Below are 17,748 nucleotides of genomic sequence, written 5' to 3'. Positions count from 1 at the left end.
CAAGAGCCTTCGAGTGCGTCCTCTCTCCCCAGCTCAAGGAGTTCCAGCTTGAAGGACCAAGGGATGGCGGCCTCGGGCAGGGCCTCTGGGTCCTGCCTGTCACCACTCGGGACCTCGAGGCACACCAGGTCCATGGAGACACGCGGGAGCAGCCTCGCGCCACCTCCTCCCCGTCAGGAGCCAGAAGGACGAGCACCAGCAGCAGCAGCAGCTTATATAAACAAAATACTTTATTACTTGAGAAAGAAAAGGCCAAATTACAAAACCGTCTCAGGGAAGCTCTGCCCGCTCCCGTGCCGGAGGTCTCGAACAGACACAGACGCCGAGTTGTCCAGACAGCACTGGACACTGACATGGGGGTGGGGGGGGAGAGACCATGGGGGCCCTTCACATGGTTCGTGCCCATAAAACAAGGAGCCGGTGACTAAGACGCAGCCGGCTGCTCCTGTGGCAGGCCCGACGGTGTTATAAACAGATGTGCGGCAGTGAACTGACCGGTCCTGCTGGAGACAAACCCTGGGCTGCGACAGACCGGGGGCTCGCTGGGCTCTTGCCACGGGCCGGAGGAGACGTTGGTGCAGACGCTGGCCATGGGGCCGGCTGTTGTTCATCCACAACCTAGAGACCAGCGCGACGCCAATGAAGGCCCAAACACAGGCTGGCCAGGTGCCCTGGCACACGGTGGCGTCTCTGCAGTGATCGGAATATCCTTGCTGCGCGACGCGTCGCAGGTGTTCTTTCCTAAGAGCCTCTGAGCTGAGCCTCTGCCCAAGAAAACTGGGGGGTGGGGTACAACGAGGACTCCCCGCCGCCTCCCGCCAAAAAAAGACAGACAGAAGCTGCTGCTCCGGCTTCTGAGCTGCACAGCGCAGGCCTGGGAGAACGGGACCCTCAGGGTTCCGTGGAGGGCGAGGACCCGGTCATTCATTCATTCCCGCCCCTCCCCCAGCCCCGTGCTATGCTTTTTTCCCTTTACATGGAGCCACGATAAAAATAAAGCTTTCTTACAAATTACATTTTTTTCCAGTGAATTACTTTTGCAGTAAAAATAGCTGCTACATAAATCCCTCCTGATCTCTGAAAAGGAGTCACATATTTCCAAAAATAGTACTCTTATTTTAACCATATAGAGGAATCTGAGAAGGAAGGAAGGAAGGAAGGGCTGGTGTGGGGAGGGCGGGGCAGGGCTCAGGCAAACACAGTCGAACTAAAAAATAAGTTTCGTGTAAAAACCGACTTCAAGGCATGCATAGAAATGGAAAACAGATGCCATTTGTCAAGAAAAATACTGTTCCATAGCTTTTACATCAACGAGGAAAGGGAAGAGGGGGGAGGGAAGTGCCCCCCCCCATAATAATATTACATTTCTTATAAAAATCCCCCCACGGACACAGTCCTCGCTCGAGGTGAAGCGGGGAGGGGAGCCGGGGCGAGCGGGAGCGTCTCAGGACCTCCTTCCGGCCGTGTGACAAAGGGGGGCCACAGGGGGGTCTGCAGACGTGCCTCTGCGCTCTAGCCCCGCCATTATATAATTACTTTAAATTACAATATACACTTTCTGTTAAATAGGACGGGTAGGGGACTCTGGTATCAAACGACAAGATTACGAGACTATGTACAAGCAAGACCTCTGGGACGGCTTCACCGTCTCGGCACCCGGGGGCCCCTCGCGCCGGGACGCCTCTTCCCCGCAACTCCAGAGCGCAGAAGGCCACCGGTCACGCACGCCGGCCGGGGCCGGCCCCGGGGGCCGCAGCTGCCCCCCACCCTGCAGCCGGGCGTCCCGCGGGGCCAGCGGCTCCGGAAAGCACGGGTAGGTCAGGAGGAGTCAGGCCGCTGCTGCTGCTGGCGGCCTTCCTGGCCGGGGCGGCCGCCGCCGGAGCCTCAGTCCTCCGTGTCGGGCTGGACGCCCAGGATGGCGTGCAGCTCCTCGGGCGTGAAGCCCAGCAGGTTCTGCAGGTCGCACACGAAGCGGTACACGTAGCGCTTCCCCGACGTCTTGTGGATGATGTTCTTGTCGTAGTAGTAGCGCAGCCCGCGGCTCAGCTTCTCGTAGTTCATCTTGGGCTTGTTTTTCCTCCGGCCCCACCGGCGGGCCACCTGGGGGGCAGAACGGACCGAAACGGGGAGGGGGGGGGAGAAATTAGGGAAACGCTCAGTTCCACCATCCGGTTGCTCAGGGGCCAGGCCCCACACCTCCCAGGGGGGCCACGGCTCACCCTGAAGGGACGTGGCACCCTTGCCCTCCACCCATGGCCGAGCTCAGCGGGGGTCCGCATCAGGGTTCCGCAACCATGCTGGGGGCCCACTCCCCCATCGCCAAGGGCTCCCTGACGGACTTGTGGAGGGACAGAACTGGCCGCATGGGCAGCCTGGGGTGGGTCTGTGTGCCCAGCTCAGCGGAGCGCCCGCTGATTCGGAGAGCTGCAGGCTGGGGGCACCCCCAGCGACAAATCTAAAGCCATTTTCACCGCCTCCTTTGGCGGGTCAGGAGACCGGGACAGGGGATGTGTCCAACGCCAAGGAGAGGATTCGTGTCCAATAAACACCCACCCAGACTATGGTGTGTGTGTGTGTGTGTGTGTGCGCGCGCGCACACACGTGTGCTGTGTGTCCAGGGCCCACGGGAACACCCAGGAATCCACTCCCGCCCACTCAGGAGTCACTTCTGATGGGACACGCCGAGAACCGTGTCTTTTGGCAGAAGAACCCATCTCCACCGAAGCTCCCGGAAGGCCCCGCGGCACGCACCCGGGCCCGGATCCAGCCTACCTCATCGGGGTCAGCCAGCTTGAACTCCCACCCGTCCCCGGTCCAGCTGATGAAGGACTGGCAGGACTTGTCCGAGAGGAGCTCCAGCAGGAACTGCCACAGCTGAATGGGTCCACTGCCTGTGGGAGAGGGGCAGGTGAGACAGATGCTGGCCGCAGGCGCTCATCCTCCCCGCTGAACCTGGTACCCAGGGGGTGGGGCCACACGAGTTGTGGGCGGAGCCACATGAGTCATGGGCGGGGCCACGTGTTTCCCCAGGGCAGGGCTGGAGGCTCTCCCAAGCCTCTCGCCCGGGGAAAAGGGGTCAGTGGGGCGCTTGATTGCCGGGCTTCGCCTGTGCCAAGCAAACAGGTCGGCCCACTCCTGGCACCCAAATTCCTAATCCTGCTCCTCGGTTCCTGGGGGGAAGGACTGTTTCCAGAAACACCAGTGGGGCTGGGGAGGATGGGAGTCTCCAATTTTGGTGTCAGGTGTGAATCCTGCCCGCCGCCCGCCCGGCTGTGCCAGCCGTCCACAGCAGGAGGCCCGGGTCTGCAGAGGCTCTTCCTGGGTGCTCCCCTGACCACCACAGAGGACGTGCGGGTCGTGAAGGGTCCCCCGGCGGCTCTGAGAGCGAGCTGGCTACCGAGGGTGGCCTCCCCACCAGTGAAATGGGCCAGCAGGGTCCTGACCACCTGGAGGTCACTGCGTGGGAACTAATGACCAAGCACTGACACCCCTGACATCACTTCTCTGGCCCTGACCTCTGTGCACGGAAATTCTGAGTTCCCACCTGCTTAAACCCGCATGAGGCCACACTGCCCCTCACCAGTGCCGATGAGGCCACCTGATTTTTCTAAAGAGCGCCAACCCCCTGGTGTCTCTCTCTCTCTTACCCTCCCCGCACCCTTCCCCTTATCTCTATATGGTGAAAATATGCAACTGAAACGGAGCACATACCAAGCATGGTGGGGAGGGGGGCACAAAAATAATCTAACTTTGTCTCTATATAAATTTTCTTTTGCCCAAGCTCTCAGAACTATGTGTCTCCGAAAAACACCCTGAATATCTGTTCCCGGCCGGGCCCAGAATAACCCGCCAGAACCTTTCCAACTCCGAAGACGGACTTTAGAAGCTCGAGGAGGTAAACAGCCTCTGTGTTATTTGAGGCCACCCCTCCCCGGCCAGTTGACATTCTTTGAAATTCCTGGCTGGGGCGAGTGAGTCAGCGGCCAGGACTCCGGCCCCTGGCCCTCCCCCTGCGAGGCCAGGTGAGCGCCCGCACCGCCTCCCCGCACCTGCCCTCCGGACCGGCAGACTGAGGTTCCTGCCAGGCCGGTGTGTCTGCCATCGGGGGAGACGGGGCGCGTGGACCTGGGGTTGGCACCCTCCCCCGCACACGCCTCTGTGGCACGGGGTGCCAGGAACACCCTCCCCCCACACACACATGGCCGGTGGCCGGGCACGCTCACCCGTGAAGCCGGCCAGCACGGCCGCCGGTATGACCGGTTTGCCTTGCTCCGCCGGGTCGCTGCACTCCTGGATGTAATCCTTGAAGGACATGGTGGGTTTGTTGAGACAGAGGGACTGCCCGCAGTCGTCCTCGAAGCTCTCGAAGGAGGGGACTCGCTGGACGTCCAGCAGGGAGGACTGGCTGTTCCAGGACTGCAGCAGCGAGTCCGAGCTCTCGAAGCTGTCCCCGCCGCCACTCTCCGCCACCTCACGCTCCCTCGGCTTCCCTGGCAGAGACGACCGAGAACCCACGTTGACTCCTTGGGGCCGGGCTGGTGTGTGGGGGCCGCAGGCTCCCCCTAACGGAGCACCCCACGCTGGGATGCATGCCCCAGAAACATACTGAAGCCGAGACACACCCACCTCAGGGCAAAGGTGCTACGTAACAAGCTTCACCCCATGTATAGTAGACATACCACATGGATAGTTGGGGAGTACTATGCAGCCATGAAAAAGATAGGCCCGCAGCCCCCATGGATCTCTCCTGGGGATTTTAGGCATAACATGGAGCAGAAGATAAGTAGTAAGGGACTTAAATGCTGCTCACATGTCCAGCCAGAGCACAGTGAGAACATCGTGATCCAGCCGCTCCAAGAGAGCTCTGCTGGGTTCTCCCAGGCGTATTAACTGACGTAAGAACACGACTGGCTACACAACCTGAACTGTGTATGCTGCCCAGGTTCGTGTCCACGGAAGAAAGGGGGACACATTCCCACAGCGTCCCCCCAAACACCCCCCAGGTGGGTGTGTGCACGAAGGGTTTCCCGCCCGTTAGAGGAACGGATGAGATGCATCGCTTGTGAATCCCGCCCCTCGCCCGGCTCAGACGCTTCCATCCGTCCACCCCGGGGCTGGGCCCTGAGCTGCCGGGCTCTCTGCCGGGTGGACGCGCAGGGAGGGGCCCCTGGCTGACCCGAGCCCTGGCCTTACCGGTCCCGCCGGGCAGCAGGCCGAGGTTGCTGGCTGCGAAGTCCTGTCCGGGGGGGCAGTAGCTGACGCTGACCGTGCTCAGCCGTGACTTGGGGAGCACGGGGAACTCGGGCTCGGAGGGGAGCGCGCTGGGCGCACACAGGCTGTCCAGGAGCCCGGCCTTGGGGTATGCCTGCGGCTGCGGCGGCATCGTGTACGGCGCGTGCTCCGAGCTGAAGCCTGCAACATGGAGGGCGAGGCCGTCACCCCCGGCCCGCCGAGGCCAGGGACACCCCCACTGCCTGCAGCCACCCTGGCTGGCTCTGCAAGCTCTCCTGGAGGGACCGCGGGGCGCCCGCGCCTGCCCCTTCTCCATGCGGGCAGCAGGGACCGTCCATCCCCCGTGCCGGCCTGTAGCCCTGCCCCGAGGCAGAGACCCAAAGGCCATGACTGCTTTTTTTTTTTGCTTTTTGGGTCACACCTGGCTCTGCACAGGGGTTACTCTTGGCTCTGCACTCAGGAATTGCCCCTGGTGGTGCTCAGGGACCATATGGGATGCTGGGATTCGAACCCGGGTTGGCCGCGTGCAAGGCAAACGCCCTACCTGCTATGCTATCGCTCCAGCCCCCATGACTGTTTCTCAAGGCCCAAGCCGAGAGCCGGGGTTCCCAGACTCCCCCCTCCTCGTGCTCCATCTGACCCGACACCTGCTCCCTGGCGTCCTACAGGCCCCGGGCAAGAGCAGTGGGAACCCCAGTGCAATGCGGAATGTTCTAGAAGCCAGACCGAGAGGAACCAGGGAGCTGGTAGTAGACACTCGGTGACCGACCCTTTCCACACAGCACCCGGGGTGGGGCTCGGAACGAGGAAAGCAGAGCAGGACTAGAGCCCTGCCCCGCGGCGGGGTGGCCGCTGCAGCCTGCGCTGCTGGCTCGGGGTCGCCGGTGCCAGACGACAGCGGCCTTGAGCCAAGCTCTCGGTGGTGCCGGCGGCTCACCTAAGGAGTTGCTGCTGACCCAGTGAGGCACGGCGTTGAGGTGCGAGTTCTCCTCATACGGATCCTCTGCCTTTTCTTGGTTTTCTGCAAACAGACACGGAGACGGGAGATCATAGACCGGCCACAATGCCCCAAGAGCACGTGTCTGTGACGGCCTTCACGGGGGCAATACGCATGCCGGGAGGGGGCCGGTGAGGGGCACGGCCACGGCCGTGTGCTGCACCAGGGCTCCACAGCAGGCCCGGGACATTGCCCACCCGACAGATGCCACACGGTTCTCTGGAGCCACATACACCATGGGCTGGCCCTGTCCTACTCACCAAACGCTCCCCACACCACACACTGAACACGCCCCCGTCTACACCTGCGACGTCAACACCCTTGACCTCACCTACGCGGCTCCCTGCTCGCCCTTCCCCTCGCTGAGCCAGGAGCAGGCCCCACAGGAGGTGCCCGCGGGACTGGACTCCACTGTCCACGTAACTAGCGCCTGGGAGAGGACCACTTCCCCGGGAATGATCTGGGCTGTTCTGGAGCCTTCCGCGGGGCCCTCTTCCCCTCCAGGGATCACACACTGGATACTCCCCCCGTACTACACACAACAAACGCTCCCCCAGACCACAAACACCAGATGCTCCCCAAACGGCACACGCACCAAACACTCGCCCTACGCCAAACACAGTACCACCCGCACCCCAAGCACCACAAAGCCTGAGTCTCCAGCCCACACTCCCCCTCCCCGTCCCCCGGCACACAAACCCACCCTCTCCCACACACCAAACACTCCATCCACACACACCCCCAAACAGCCCTGACACATACCAAACAACCCACCCCCCACACCCAGCAAATACAGCCCCCACCCCCACTGCACACACACTGCCCCAACTCCCCCCTACACAGACACCGAACACGCTCCATGCACCAACACCCACATACACCGAACACGCTCCGGCCCACACCAACACGGTCCCCTGGCCCCTTCCTGCCCAACACACCCACACGGCCCACCAGGCGCCCCCCACCCCAGACTCTCTCCCCCTCCCGGCTGGGCTTTGCCCCCGCCGCCCCCGGAGGCTCCGACCCACCCACGGCCGGCACCTTTGAGCATCTGTTCCAGGTGCTCCCAGAGGATGTCGCCCACGAAGTCGGGAGCCAGCTCCAGGAAGCGCTCCTTGCCCAGGTTGCACAGCGCCTGGCCGCTCATGCCCAGCCGCTGCATGTTGACGTCCACCAGGCTGAACTCGTTGGTGGCCCAGAGCAGCCACTGGCAGACCTGCTGCTCCGTCCACAGCCAGGGGTCTGCCGGCAGGGAGGGGGCAGGGGAGAAGGAAGGGGCGCGGTGAGACGGGTTCCTCCCCCGACACACACAGGAGCAAGGGAACACACACATGCAGGGAAGCCAGGGCAGGGTCACACACACACACACACACACACACGAGCAGGGGAACACAGAGGCGCACACAAACACAAGCGGGGATCTCTCTCTCTCTCTCACACACACACACAAGCAGGGGAGCCAGGGCTGGGCAGGGTCACACACACACACACACACACACACACACACACACACACACACGCAGGGGAGACAGACAGACTGACATACATACACACACACACACACACCCTGAGAGGCTGACACTCGTGGGGATGCCCAGGGTCACACACACACACACACACACACGCACGCACACACACACACACGTAGGGGAACACAGAGGTACACACACACGAGCAGGGGTCTCTCTCACTCACACACACACACGCAGGGGAACACAGAGGCGCGCGCGCACACACACACGCAGGGGAGACAGACAGACGAACACACGCACACACCCTGAGGCTGACACTCGTGGGGATGCCCAGGGGAACACACACACACACACACACACACACACACGCGCACACACACACACACACACGTAGGGGAACACAGAGGTGCACACACACACGAGCAGGGGTCTCTCTCACTCACACACACACACGTAGGGGAACACAGAGGTGCACACACACACGAGCAGGGGTCTCTCTCACTCACACACACACACGCAGGGGAACACAGAGGCGCGCGCACACACACACACACACACGCAGGGGAGACAGACAGACGAACACATACACACACCCTGAGGCTGACACTCGTGGGGATGCCCAAGGGAACACACACACACACACACACACACACACACACACACACACACGCACACGCACACGCACACACACACTTACTCGTGGGGATGCCCAGGGGAACACACACACACACACACACACACACACACACACACACACACACACACACACACACTTACTCGTGGGGATGCCCAGGCGGCGCTGCTCCTTGTGGAACCCGCTGAAGGTGGCCTTCAGGGCCTGGCTCATCACCGCCTTGCTGCATGGCGTGAGTAACGGCAACTCACAGCTGGCCGCGTCTAGAGAGACCCCCGGGCCCGAGGTGAGGGGGAGTTTGGTTTCCCAAGAAAACAGTCCTGCTCCCGGGTCCCCAACAACCCCTTCGAGCATCCCGCAGTGACATCAGCCAGCCGGCCACTGTTCTCCCAGAACTCCGTCCCCAACAGGACGAGGCACTGCGTAGGGCGCTCGGGGGCACACGCGACTAAGCGCGGCTTGCTGGCAAAAGCAGTCACCCCCGGTGACACTTCTACCCGGCTCTGGTACAAACGTTCTGACCACGGGGAGGGCCAGGTGGGGTTCGGGAGCTGGTTGAGGAACGGCAGGACTCAGGGGAGAGACAAAACGAGGACGGCGCTTGCCTTGCCTTGCTCGCAGCCGACCCAGGTTCGGTCCCCGGCACCCCACATGGTCCCCCACCGCCAGGAGTGAACCCTGAGTGCAGAGCCGGGAGCACCCCTGGCTGTGACCCCGCCCCAAACAGAGTGGTCAGAGCGTCACTGAAAGTCACAGTCTGATATGCTGAGCAGCAGCCAAGCGACGGGGAAGGCGGCAGGCGCAGCGGACACTGTCCCGAGTGGGCACTGCTGTCCACCAGAGAAGCACCCCGTGCCCAGCTGTCCCTCACCGCGCCCAGGCAACTCAGAAACTGGCAGGTGTTACCGCCACTAGTCTTCCCATCGGCTCACGAGTGCAGCCTGGTGCTAAATAATTCTTTTTTTTCCTTTTTGGGTCACACCCGGCAATGCTCAGGGGTCACTCCTGGCTCTGCACTCAGGAATTACTCCTGGCGGTGCTCGGGGGACCATATGGGATGCTGGGAATTGAACCGCGTGCAAGTTGACCGCGAGCAAGGCAAATGCCCCACCTGCTGTGCTATCACTCCAGCCCCATGGTGCTAAATGATTTTTAAGCGGAAGGAGCACCGGGTAAAATTGACGGAGGGCGACGTGCTGGTCCTCGAGAAAGACCGAAAAATGGCACCGAGAACTGGAGAAGTGAGCAGTTCTGACCCCGGGTGGAAACCATCTGCCGAGGGCGGGGTGGACGGCACAGCGGGGAGCGAATGGCCTCACACTCTAGCCACAAGGGGTCCCTCCCTAGCGTCCCTCATGGACCCTGAGCACAGGGTCAGGAGCACCAGCAGGTGTGGCCCCAAGGCCAAACAAAAGGAAACAATCTGTGGCCCCTAGTAGCAGAGGACCAGGCACGGGGCAGAGCCATGAGAGCGGGGGTCTGCATTTCTTGGACCACCTTCTCTGAGGGAGGCCAGCCTGGCTTCACACACGTGAACGGGAACTACTCCAGGGAGGCGGGCGGGGGGGGGGTGTGGTCACAGAAGGTTCCAGAATAGCCCAGATCATTCCAGATCATTCCCAGGGAAGCGGTCCTCTCCCGGGCGCTAGTTACCGTGGGAAATGGAGTCCAGTCCCGTGGGCACCTCCTGCAGGGCCTGCTCCTCGCTCAGCGAGGGGAAGAGCGTGAACAGGGAGCCGTCGTAGGTGTCGAAAGCGGGCTGGCGCTGCGGACAGAGCAAGAGGCGGTGAGCACAGGCTGTCGGGGGCGCCCCCTCCCCCGTGAAGCCCACCCCCAGGGGTGGCAGGCAGGGGGTTGGTCCTGCACGCGGCCCACCGGGATTTGATCCGACGCTGGGTGCAGTCACTATCCCCCGAGAAGCACTGGGTGTCACCCCAACCCAGGAGGTCCAACCCGCCCCGTTTCTGCAGCTGACCCCAGCTCAGAGCCACACATGCACGTGCCGGCCATGAGGGTCCCAGCCCGGCACCGGAACCCCCGCTTCTCGGTGGGCAGCCGAGACCCTACGTGGACTTGAAACTCTGCATCTGGAGGTGGTGACCAACGTGTCCAGAGCCAAATGTTTCTGAGCGTGCCGGCGACCAAAAATTCGGAGTCGGACACGCCAGGAACTGCGTGGGGTGTTTCTGGGAGCACTGGGCCAGGCTGTATATTTTTGGCCAAAAAAGGGATCACAAATGGGAAAAGTTTAAGTCCGTCCTCCCGCACCCCCCCCCCACTGAACCAGAATGTCGGGGTGTTTATCTACCAGCCTCAGCCACTCCAATAAACACATCAAGAAAACAAACCCCTGAGCAGTAAAAGCGTTAAGAAAAGTCTAAGGAATTTTTAGAGACAATGTAACGAGAACATAAAGGATCTTGGAAGCATTTACTTTGCTTTATGTACACCACAGACACAACAGCTGATTAACACACAAACCAGCACCTGCTGTCAAGCCCAGGCCTTGGGGCTGGAGCAGCAGTGCAGCGGCCAGGGATGTGGCCTTGCAGGCAGCTGGCCCCGTTTTTGACCCCCAGCACCTATACGGCCCCCCGAGTCCAGGCAGGAGCAATTCTTGAGTGCAGAGCTCCAGGTAACCCCTGGACACAGCCGGGTGTGGCTCAAAACAAAACAAAATGAAAAAACACAAAATAACCCAAACCCAGAGCCCTGCAGCCCCAGGTTTGATCCCTGGCGACAAAGAGGCGGTCACCAACGATCACCAAGAGTGATCCCCGAGCACAGAGCCAGGAGCAAGCCCCGAGCACCCCTGGGTATGGCCGAAAGCCAAAAAAAGTAGCAACAGCATCTGTCACACCATCTACCAGGGGCGGAGATTCCCAAGGAAACAGGCCTGAAGGCAAATGTCCACCCTTGGGGGGAAAGAGGCAGAGCCCCCGGCCTCAGGGCTGTGCCACCATCAACGAATCATCGCATCCAGCACCCATGAAAGCAGCAGCCTTTCATGGATGACTCCGATTAAGTAATAGATAATGTCTTGATTCATCATTGCCCAACCCGCTGAGGAGGGGAAAAAAAAAAAAGAAACAACAAAAACGTGAAGTTCAAGTGTCCCAACATACGCTGGGAAGCCCGAGTATGTGTCATGCCGTGACCCATCTCCTGAGTCATCAATACAGGCGTGTGCAACACATTTACAAATAAAATCAGTCGATGTGCCTTCTTAGAAATGCAGAACAATGCGGGCTTGCAACACTCAGGGCAGGCACCACCCGGAGCTCAGCCCAGGGCCCGAGAGCAGGAAATCCCGCCTCGGCCGGGGCCTGGCCTCCCAGGGCCGGCAAAGGCAAGAGGACCGGGAGAGAGAAGGGAAAAACCAAAAGGAACGCAGCCCTCAGCCCCACGCCACAGCAACTCGGGATTACGAAATTCTCCTCTCCGTTTAGAAGATGTTTTCAAGCAGGGCTAATTCTTTCCCCAACATTTTATTTTACTTTCTGTTTAAAAAAGGGACCAAAAAAAAAAAAAAATCTCCGAGATATTTTTAAAACCCCGACAAGCACTGCTTAGGTGATTTGGAAAACGCCTTTTCCAGGCTGCGGAGTCTTTCCGGAAAACCAGTTAAGCACCTGCGTATTTCAACAAGTCCATTTCAGCAGGGGCTGTTTCCTTTTCTTCTCCAAGTGGACTGGGGCCACCACCTCCTCCTTCGGCTCTGCGGGACCTCCCCTCCCGAGGAACGGTTTCCATCCTACCACCTTTGTTTCTCGAGCCTGGCTCTGAACGCCCTCAATCGAGAGAACTCACTTCCCAGAAGCCTGGCCACCAGCTCTGGGCTCCGGAAAGGCCTGCCCCGACCTCTCGGTGCCCCATCAGACAAATAAGCTCAGAGATGCACAACGCGAGACACATCTCGCCAGCTAGACCGCTGTTCACACACAGGAACTGCCGAGCTCAGGAGGCCAATCTAAAAAAATCACCGCTTCCGAAACATGTTTGCCACGCAGTGCTGAAAAACAATCACATTTCAGTGCCCTGCTTGGAGAAGGCAATTGGGAAATTATGGGCTTATGCGGCAAAGAATTGTTCCTCAATGTTCCCCAAAGGCACAGAACCGGAGGCGACCAGCTCTGAGAGCAGCGCCGTTAATTCTGCTGGTCTTTTTTTTGTTTTTTTTTTTTTTTGGTTTGCAGTCGGCAGGTGAGGTGGGGCTCAGTGCCCGGGGCCGCCTGGGCAAACTCTCTCCCAGGGCCCCTCGATGCACAGACCCACACTCCAGCTCTGTTCTGTTGTGAACTGCGGGTTTCTATTAATTTCATTATTACTGCGGGTTCCTCCGCCCCTCTCGAAGAGCCCGGCAAGCTACGAGAGTATCCCACCCGCACAGCAGAGCCTGGCAAGCTCCCCGTGGCGTATTCAATACGCCAAAAACAGTCACAACAAGTCTCACCATGGAGACGTTACTGGTGCCCACTCGAGCAAATCCGTGAACAACAGGACCACAGTGCTACTGTTGTTACTTTTTTTTGCAGTGCCAGGGACAGAGCCCAGGGGTTCACACGTGCAAGCCAACCACTGGATTCTCCAGCCGGAAGGAGCCAACAGCTCAGCCGCCGAGGCCTCTCTCTGCTCGGCAGGTTACAGGGTCCCCTTTCACCAGCCCCCAAATGCAGGCGCGGTAGAGACGCAGCCAAGGCCGAGCGAGGGGTGGGCTCCCCGACTCCCCCTTCTCTCCTGTTCCGCGAAGACGCGCTCCCTTACCTTGAGGGTCCCCCGGTAGCTGTTGGCCACCGGAGCCACCTGGTCCATGTTCTTGAGTCCAAAATCATTCATCTTAAAGAAAAAAAAAATTTAAATCAAAGAGAGACAACAAATATTTTTTTGAAGGGGGTGGGGGGGTCCTAAGCAGAGCCGAGGGGGCAGGGATGAGGCTCTGGAGGTTCAAGATCAGGCCTGGGGGTAGGGCGAGGGAACAGACGCTCCAGCGGAGCCGTCCCCAGGCCCCTGTCTTGGCCAGAAGAGCTGGGAGCCAGGAACGCTACTAGGAGCCCTTCCTCGGGACAGGCAGGTGCTAAGTCACTGAAGAATAACGCGGTTCCCTGAAATACAAATGCAGTTCCCGGGAGCCCTGCTCAGGGGCGCCGAGGCAGCCGGGGCGGCCAGCACAGGCTCCCCCACAGCGGAAAGGGCGCAGCAGCCTCTCCAGGGCCAGCTCGGGGGGCCACAGTCCCCGGCATCTGGGAGCTGAGGGGGGTCCTTCCCTGATGGGGACCAGGACAGCCGGAGGGAGCACAGCCCAGACCACCAGCCGGACGGGGGCGGGGGGTGGCTCTGGATTGTGCTTCTGAGCCACCTGTCGGCCAGACTGGCCAGGGCAACCTGTGGCCACTGCATGCTGGACGCATGGCCAGCACAGACCTGGGGGGGGGGCACTTTCACCTGCCTCAGTCCTGCCCTGGGCAGCACTGACCGGGCTACCACCCGAGTGAGTGATGAATGATCTCTCTAAATGGGAAGCCAGCCTCGGTGGCACCGCCAGCGACATGGCGGGACACACACACACACACACACACACACACACACACACACACACACACACACACACACACACACACGAAAACCACCCTGGGCTGACAAGTCACTCGGCCAGCCGGGCACATGACGGCAGAGTCTCCCCCAAACACAGCACCACGAGACCCTCCAGCTGAGCCGAAGTCCCTTGAGGAGCGCCAATGGCTATACGGCCCCCCAGTCAAGCCCGCCACCCCCACCACACACACACAGACACACACACAGACACACACACACACACACACACACACACCCCAAAAGCCCATGCCATGCAACCCAAGCTCGTTCCCAAACAACGCGGGCGAGTGTGGCCGGCCGGGGCCTCCCTCCCCCAATGCTACTTCCTCCTCTACGGCGGTTTCTGGGCTCCCACACGGCTCCCCGAGAACCTCGAGGAATCTGAAATATCGGGTCTTGATGCTCGGTGGCGTTCACTGCAGGTGGCAGGGCGCCCACCTGCCCCGTGACCCGGCTGTGTGTTCTTAGGGCTGCTTCACAACGAACACGGTGGCCTGGCCACACCGCCACAACCACCCCCCAACACACACACATACACACACATGCAGGTTAGAAAGGCGCGTGGGAGGCAGTCAAAAAAAAAAAAAAAAAGCTCCCAGTGTGGGTGATGAGCAAGGTGGCCGGTGGGGGGCTGAGAGCAGGAGAAAGGAGAACAGCCGTGTCCGGGGGGAGGCGGACAGGGACAGGCCTGCAGCTGGCCACGGAGGGAGGGACAGAACGTCCGCTGGATGGACTCAGGCCATCCACAGGAACCAACGTCCACCACCGAACCCACGCTTGGGGCCATCTGTTCCCTGGCCACTGACTCGCCCAAGGGGCTATGAAAGCATCTTCTCGGCTAGAGGCCCAACACACCTCTGCCGGCCTTACACTGGTGGGTGCCAGCTTCCCCGGGAAGCAGCTCAGGGCAGAGCCAACCTGGGCCCAGGAGGGCCGTGAACGTGCCCGTCTCAGAGGCCAGGGGGACCTCAGCACACAGGCCAGGAAGCACACGCGTGCGGAATGCAGCAGAGTTGGTGGGATTTTCACGCTCTCCCAGGATGAGCTCTGTCCCTCCGACCCGCGGGGCCCCCGGGCACACAAACCAGACCCCCGCCAAAAACACATCTTATGGTACCAGTCTCCAGCAGATCCCTGCCACAGACCCGAGCAAAAATCTTTTGTTCCCCACCCACCTGCAAGAAAAGCCTGGCCAGCTTCACCTTACATTTTGCAGTTCCTCTGGGCTTCTTACATTTTGCAGTTCCTCTGGGAGAGGAACCGTGCTGAGCCGCGACACGGGCAAGCCGCTTCTCTCCTGCCCGTTGTGTACCCACGGGAGGAAAGGCACTTACAGGGAAATATGAGCCACGGCCCAGAATGCTTCTGCGGCCCGGCTCTTAATGAGTTCTGTACAAACCCCTGAGAAGCCGGGTTCCCCTCCCCCTCCGGCCTCCAGGCCAGAACTAATCACATTTGCGTGCACTTACTCAACAGGCTCGTTAGGGTGGCCAGGCGCCAAGTTCCTCATGTAAATCAATTTCGTATGTGGGTCCTTTGGGCGCTGGTGTATCCATGGATCCCAACTGGGCCTCCCCCACCCAGCAGCCCCCGTGGGGAGGGGGGGCAGCAGACTAAGGGTTAAGTCTTAAATCCAGGAGAACTTGTCTAACCAGGCTACAAATGGGGGGATCACCCAGGTTGGTCCCGTAGGTGAAAAAAAAAAAACAAACCCAAACCATAACAAACCCCAAAGGCCCTTCAGAAGTGGGGTTTGCTTTTTCTTCTTAATCCCCCCCTTCTTTCTCCTTTGAAAGTTTAGCAGAGCCAGTGACTAATCTCGAAATGCGCGTTTGAATTTCTCTTCTCCCTGCGGGGCGGAGGGCGCCGCCGTTTGCCGCACGGTGTGACATTACTCAGAAATGCTCATGACCCTTAACTCGGAGATTCATCTCCCCGATGCCGTGTGGGCCGGCGGCCGGGGGCGCGCCGGGGCCGCTGCCACGCGGGGCCCGGCCCGTCTTATCTCTCCGTGGCGAATTAAAATAAATTACCCCTATCTCCAAAGCGGGCTGCTCGCTCTCCTTTACTTTCTAAATCAGTACACGTCAGCTACTATTTTCAGCCGCCCTGGAATTGAACACAGGCCAAGAGAAAAGTCTTGCGCTTAAAAAAAAAAAGAGAGAGAGAAAGAGAAAGAAAAATCCCCAACGCGCACCCAACCCACCCACCCCCGGCGCTGCTTCCCCCTTCCTGCAACACGCTTTTGGGAGGCAGGAAGGGCCAGGCGGCCCCGGCGCACCCCGCTCCCATTTCCGCCCGGCTCCCCGGCTGCCTGGGGAGGGGGCGCAGGCCGTGCGCCTCCGCGCGCCGGGTGGGACTCGGGCGCGCACGCGGGGGGCACCGTCCCCGGCCCCGACCCCGGCAGGCAGGTGACCTCGGCGGCTTCCCCCGCGACCCGCACGTTTTCTCAGGCACCCTCGGCCTCCCCGGGGTCGGAGGCGCCCGACACCCCCAAACGCGCCGGGGCCCCGACGGCGCAACCTGAGCCAGGGCGCACGGATCGCACAGCCGGGCAGGGCGCACGGGGGTCCCCGCCGACCCCCTCTCGGCCTCTGGCCGCGATCGGGCCGGCAGCCGAGGCCAGGGGCAGGATTTCCTCTCCCCACCCCCACCCCACCCCCAGCGGGTCTGCGTTTCCTCTTAAAAAACAAAAGCCAGACGGACCGAGCCTGCGCGCCCCGCTCGGCGCGGCGACCCCCCACCCCGCCCGGCCGGGCTCGGCTCAGGGCGGCCGCGGCCCAAGTTCGCGGCTCGGAGCCGGCTGCGCGCGTCACGGCCGGGCCCCCCTCCCCGCGCCCCTTTCCCCAGGCCTCGGACCCCCCGACCCAACCGCCGACACCATCCCGGAGCGAAACTCGGAAGCGAGACCCCCTCTTCCCGCAGACCCCGGGAGAGCCGTTGTGGCCGGAAGCCGCCGGCACCCCTGGACTCGGATCGCGGGGCTCCCGGCGCCTCCCCGCACCCCTCGCGGGATCTGCTGCGCCCCCCGGCCCCGGCCCGGCGCTGCGGGCGCGCTCGGGGGTCGCCCGGCCCGGTGCCCCCGCTCTTACCGCGCCGCTTGGGGCCAGGCGGGCGCGCGCGCTCGGTGGGTCGGTCGGGGCGGCGATTCGGGGGTCCTTGGGGGTCGTCGGGGCGCGCCGGGCGAGGCGAGGCGGGCGCGGGGCCGGGGCCGGGGGCGCGGGTCAGGCCGCTCGGGGCTCGGGCTCCACCGCGCTCGCGCCGCCGCTGGAGGAAGTAAAGCTCCGGTTCCCTTGGGCGCGCGCTCTTCAGGCGGGAGGGGAGGAGGGGCGAGCGGCGGGGAGGGGCGAGGGGAAGTGGGAGGGTGCGGGGTGCGGGGAGGGGTGCGGGGGCGGGGAGAGAGGCTGGGGCGCCGGGGCGGGGCGAGCGGGAGGGGAGGGGCTAGGGGAAGTGGGAGGGGTGCAGGGGCGGGCAGGAGTGCGGGGCTGCCAGGAGCGGTGCGGGGGTGCCAGCAGAGGTGCCAGTAGGGGTGCGTGGGCGGGGAGGGGTGCGGCGGAGCCAGGAGGGGTGTGTGGGCGGGGAAGGGTGCGTGGGCGGGGAGGACTGTGTGGGCGGGGAGGGGTGCGTGGGCGGGGAGAGTTCGGGAGCGGGGAGGGGTGCGAGGCGGGGCTGGGGGGTGCCAGGAGGCGTGCGGGGCTGCCAGGAGGGGTGCGGGGCGGGCTCCTCCTGGCCCGGACTCCTCGCGCACCCGCCGTCACTGGCTCCTGCCGGATTCCAGGACCGGGAGACCCGCGGGGGCGCGCGTGGAGACCCCCCCCCGG

General features: G+C 61.9%; 1 protein-coding gene across 2 annotated transcripts; it reads right to left on the bottom strand.

Annotated features, from left to right (window-relative positions):
• Positions 1 to 212: 212 nt before the first annotated feature.
• Positions 213 to 17,235, bottom strand: ETS2 (ETS proto-oncogene 2, transcription factor). 2 transcript variants are annotated; one of them, XM_055128060.1, is made up of 10 exons: positions 17,020 to 17,235; positions 13,100 to 13,171; positions 9,989 to 10,100; positions 8,479 to 8,598; positions 7,271 to 7,471; positions 6,170 to 6,253; positions 5,194 to 5,412; positions 4,224 to 4,490; positions 2,773 to 2,891; positions 213 to 2,100 (listed from the first exon to the last, which is right to left on the bottom strand). In XM_055128060.1, exons 2-10 carry the CDS (start codon positions 13,169 to 13,171, stop codon positions 1,885 to 1,887), a joined length of 1,410 nt encoding a protein of 469 aa, XP_054984035.1. In that variant the 5' UTR covers positions 17,020 to 17,235; the 3' UTR covers positions 213 to 1,884. The 2 variants fall into 2 exon arrangements, with proteins under 2 accessions (XP_054984035.1, XP_054984036.1); XM_055128061.1 differs by lacking the exon at positions 17,020 to 17,235 and adding an exon at positions 15,397 to 15,416.
• Between the last annotated feature and the right edge of the window lie 513 nt (positions 17,236 to 17,748).

This window comes from Sorex araneus, chromosome 2 (assembly GCF_027595985.1).
Source record: "Sorex araneus isolate mSorAra2 chromosome 2, mSorAra2.pri, whole genome shotgun sequence".
In the NCBI taxonomy this organism is placed as follows: domain Eukaryota; kingdom Metazoa; phylum Chordata; class Mammalia; order Eulipotyphla; family Soricidae; genus Sorex; species Sorex araneus.
The sequence above is the reverse complement of the archived record's forward strand: the minus strand, read 5'-3'. Positions and strand labels throughout refer to the sequence as shown.

Bases quoted from the DNA above. Each gene is read 5' to 3' on its own strand.
- ETS2 (XM_055128060.1), bottom strand. From the start codon at position 13,171: ATGAATGATTTTGGACTCAAGAACATGGACCAGGTGGCTCCGGTGGCC. The intron at 2,892-4,223 runs GTGAGCGTGCCC...CCTCTCCCACAG, and splicing joins CGTGCTGGCCGGCTTCACGG to GCAGTGGACCCATTCAGCTG. The intron at 2,101-2,772 runs GTAGGCTGGATC...TCTGCCCCCCAG, and splicing joins AGCTGGCTGACCCCGATGAG to GTGGCCCGCCGGTGGGGCCG.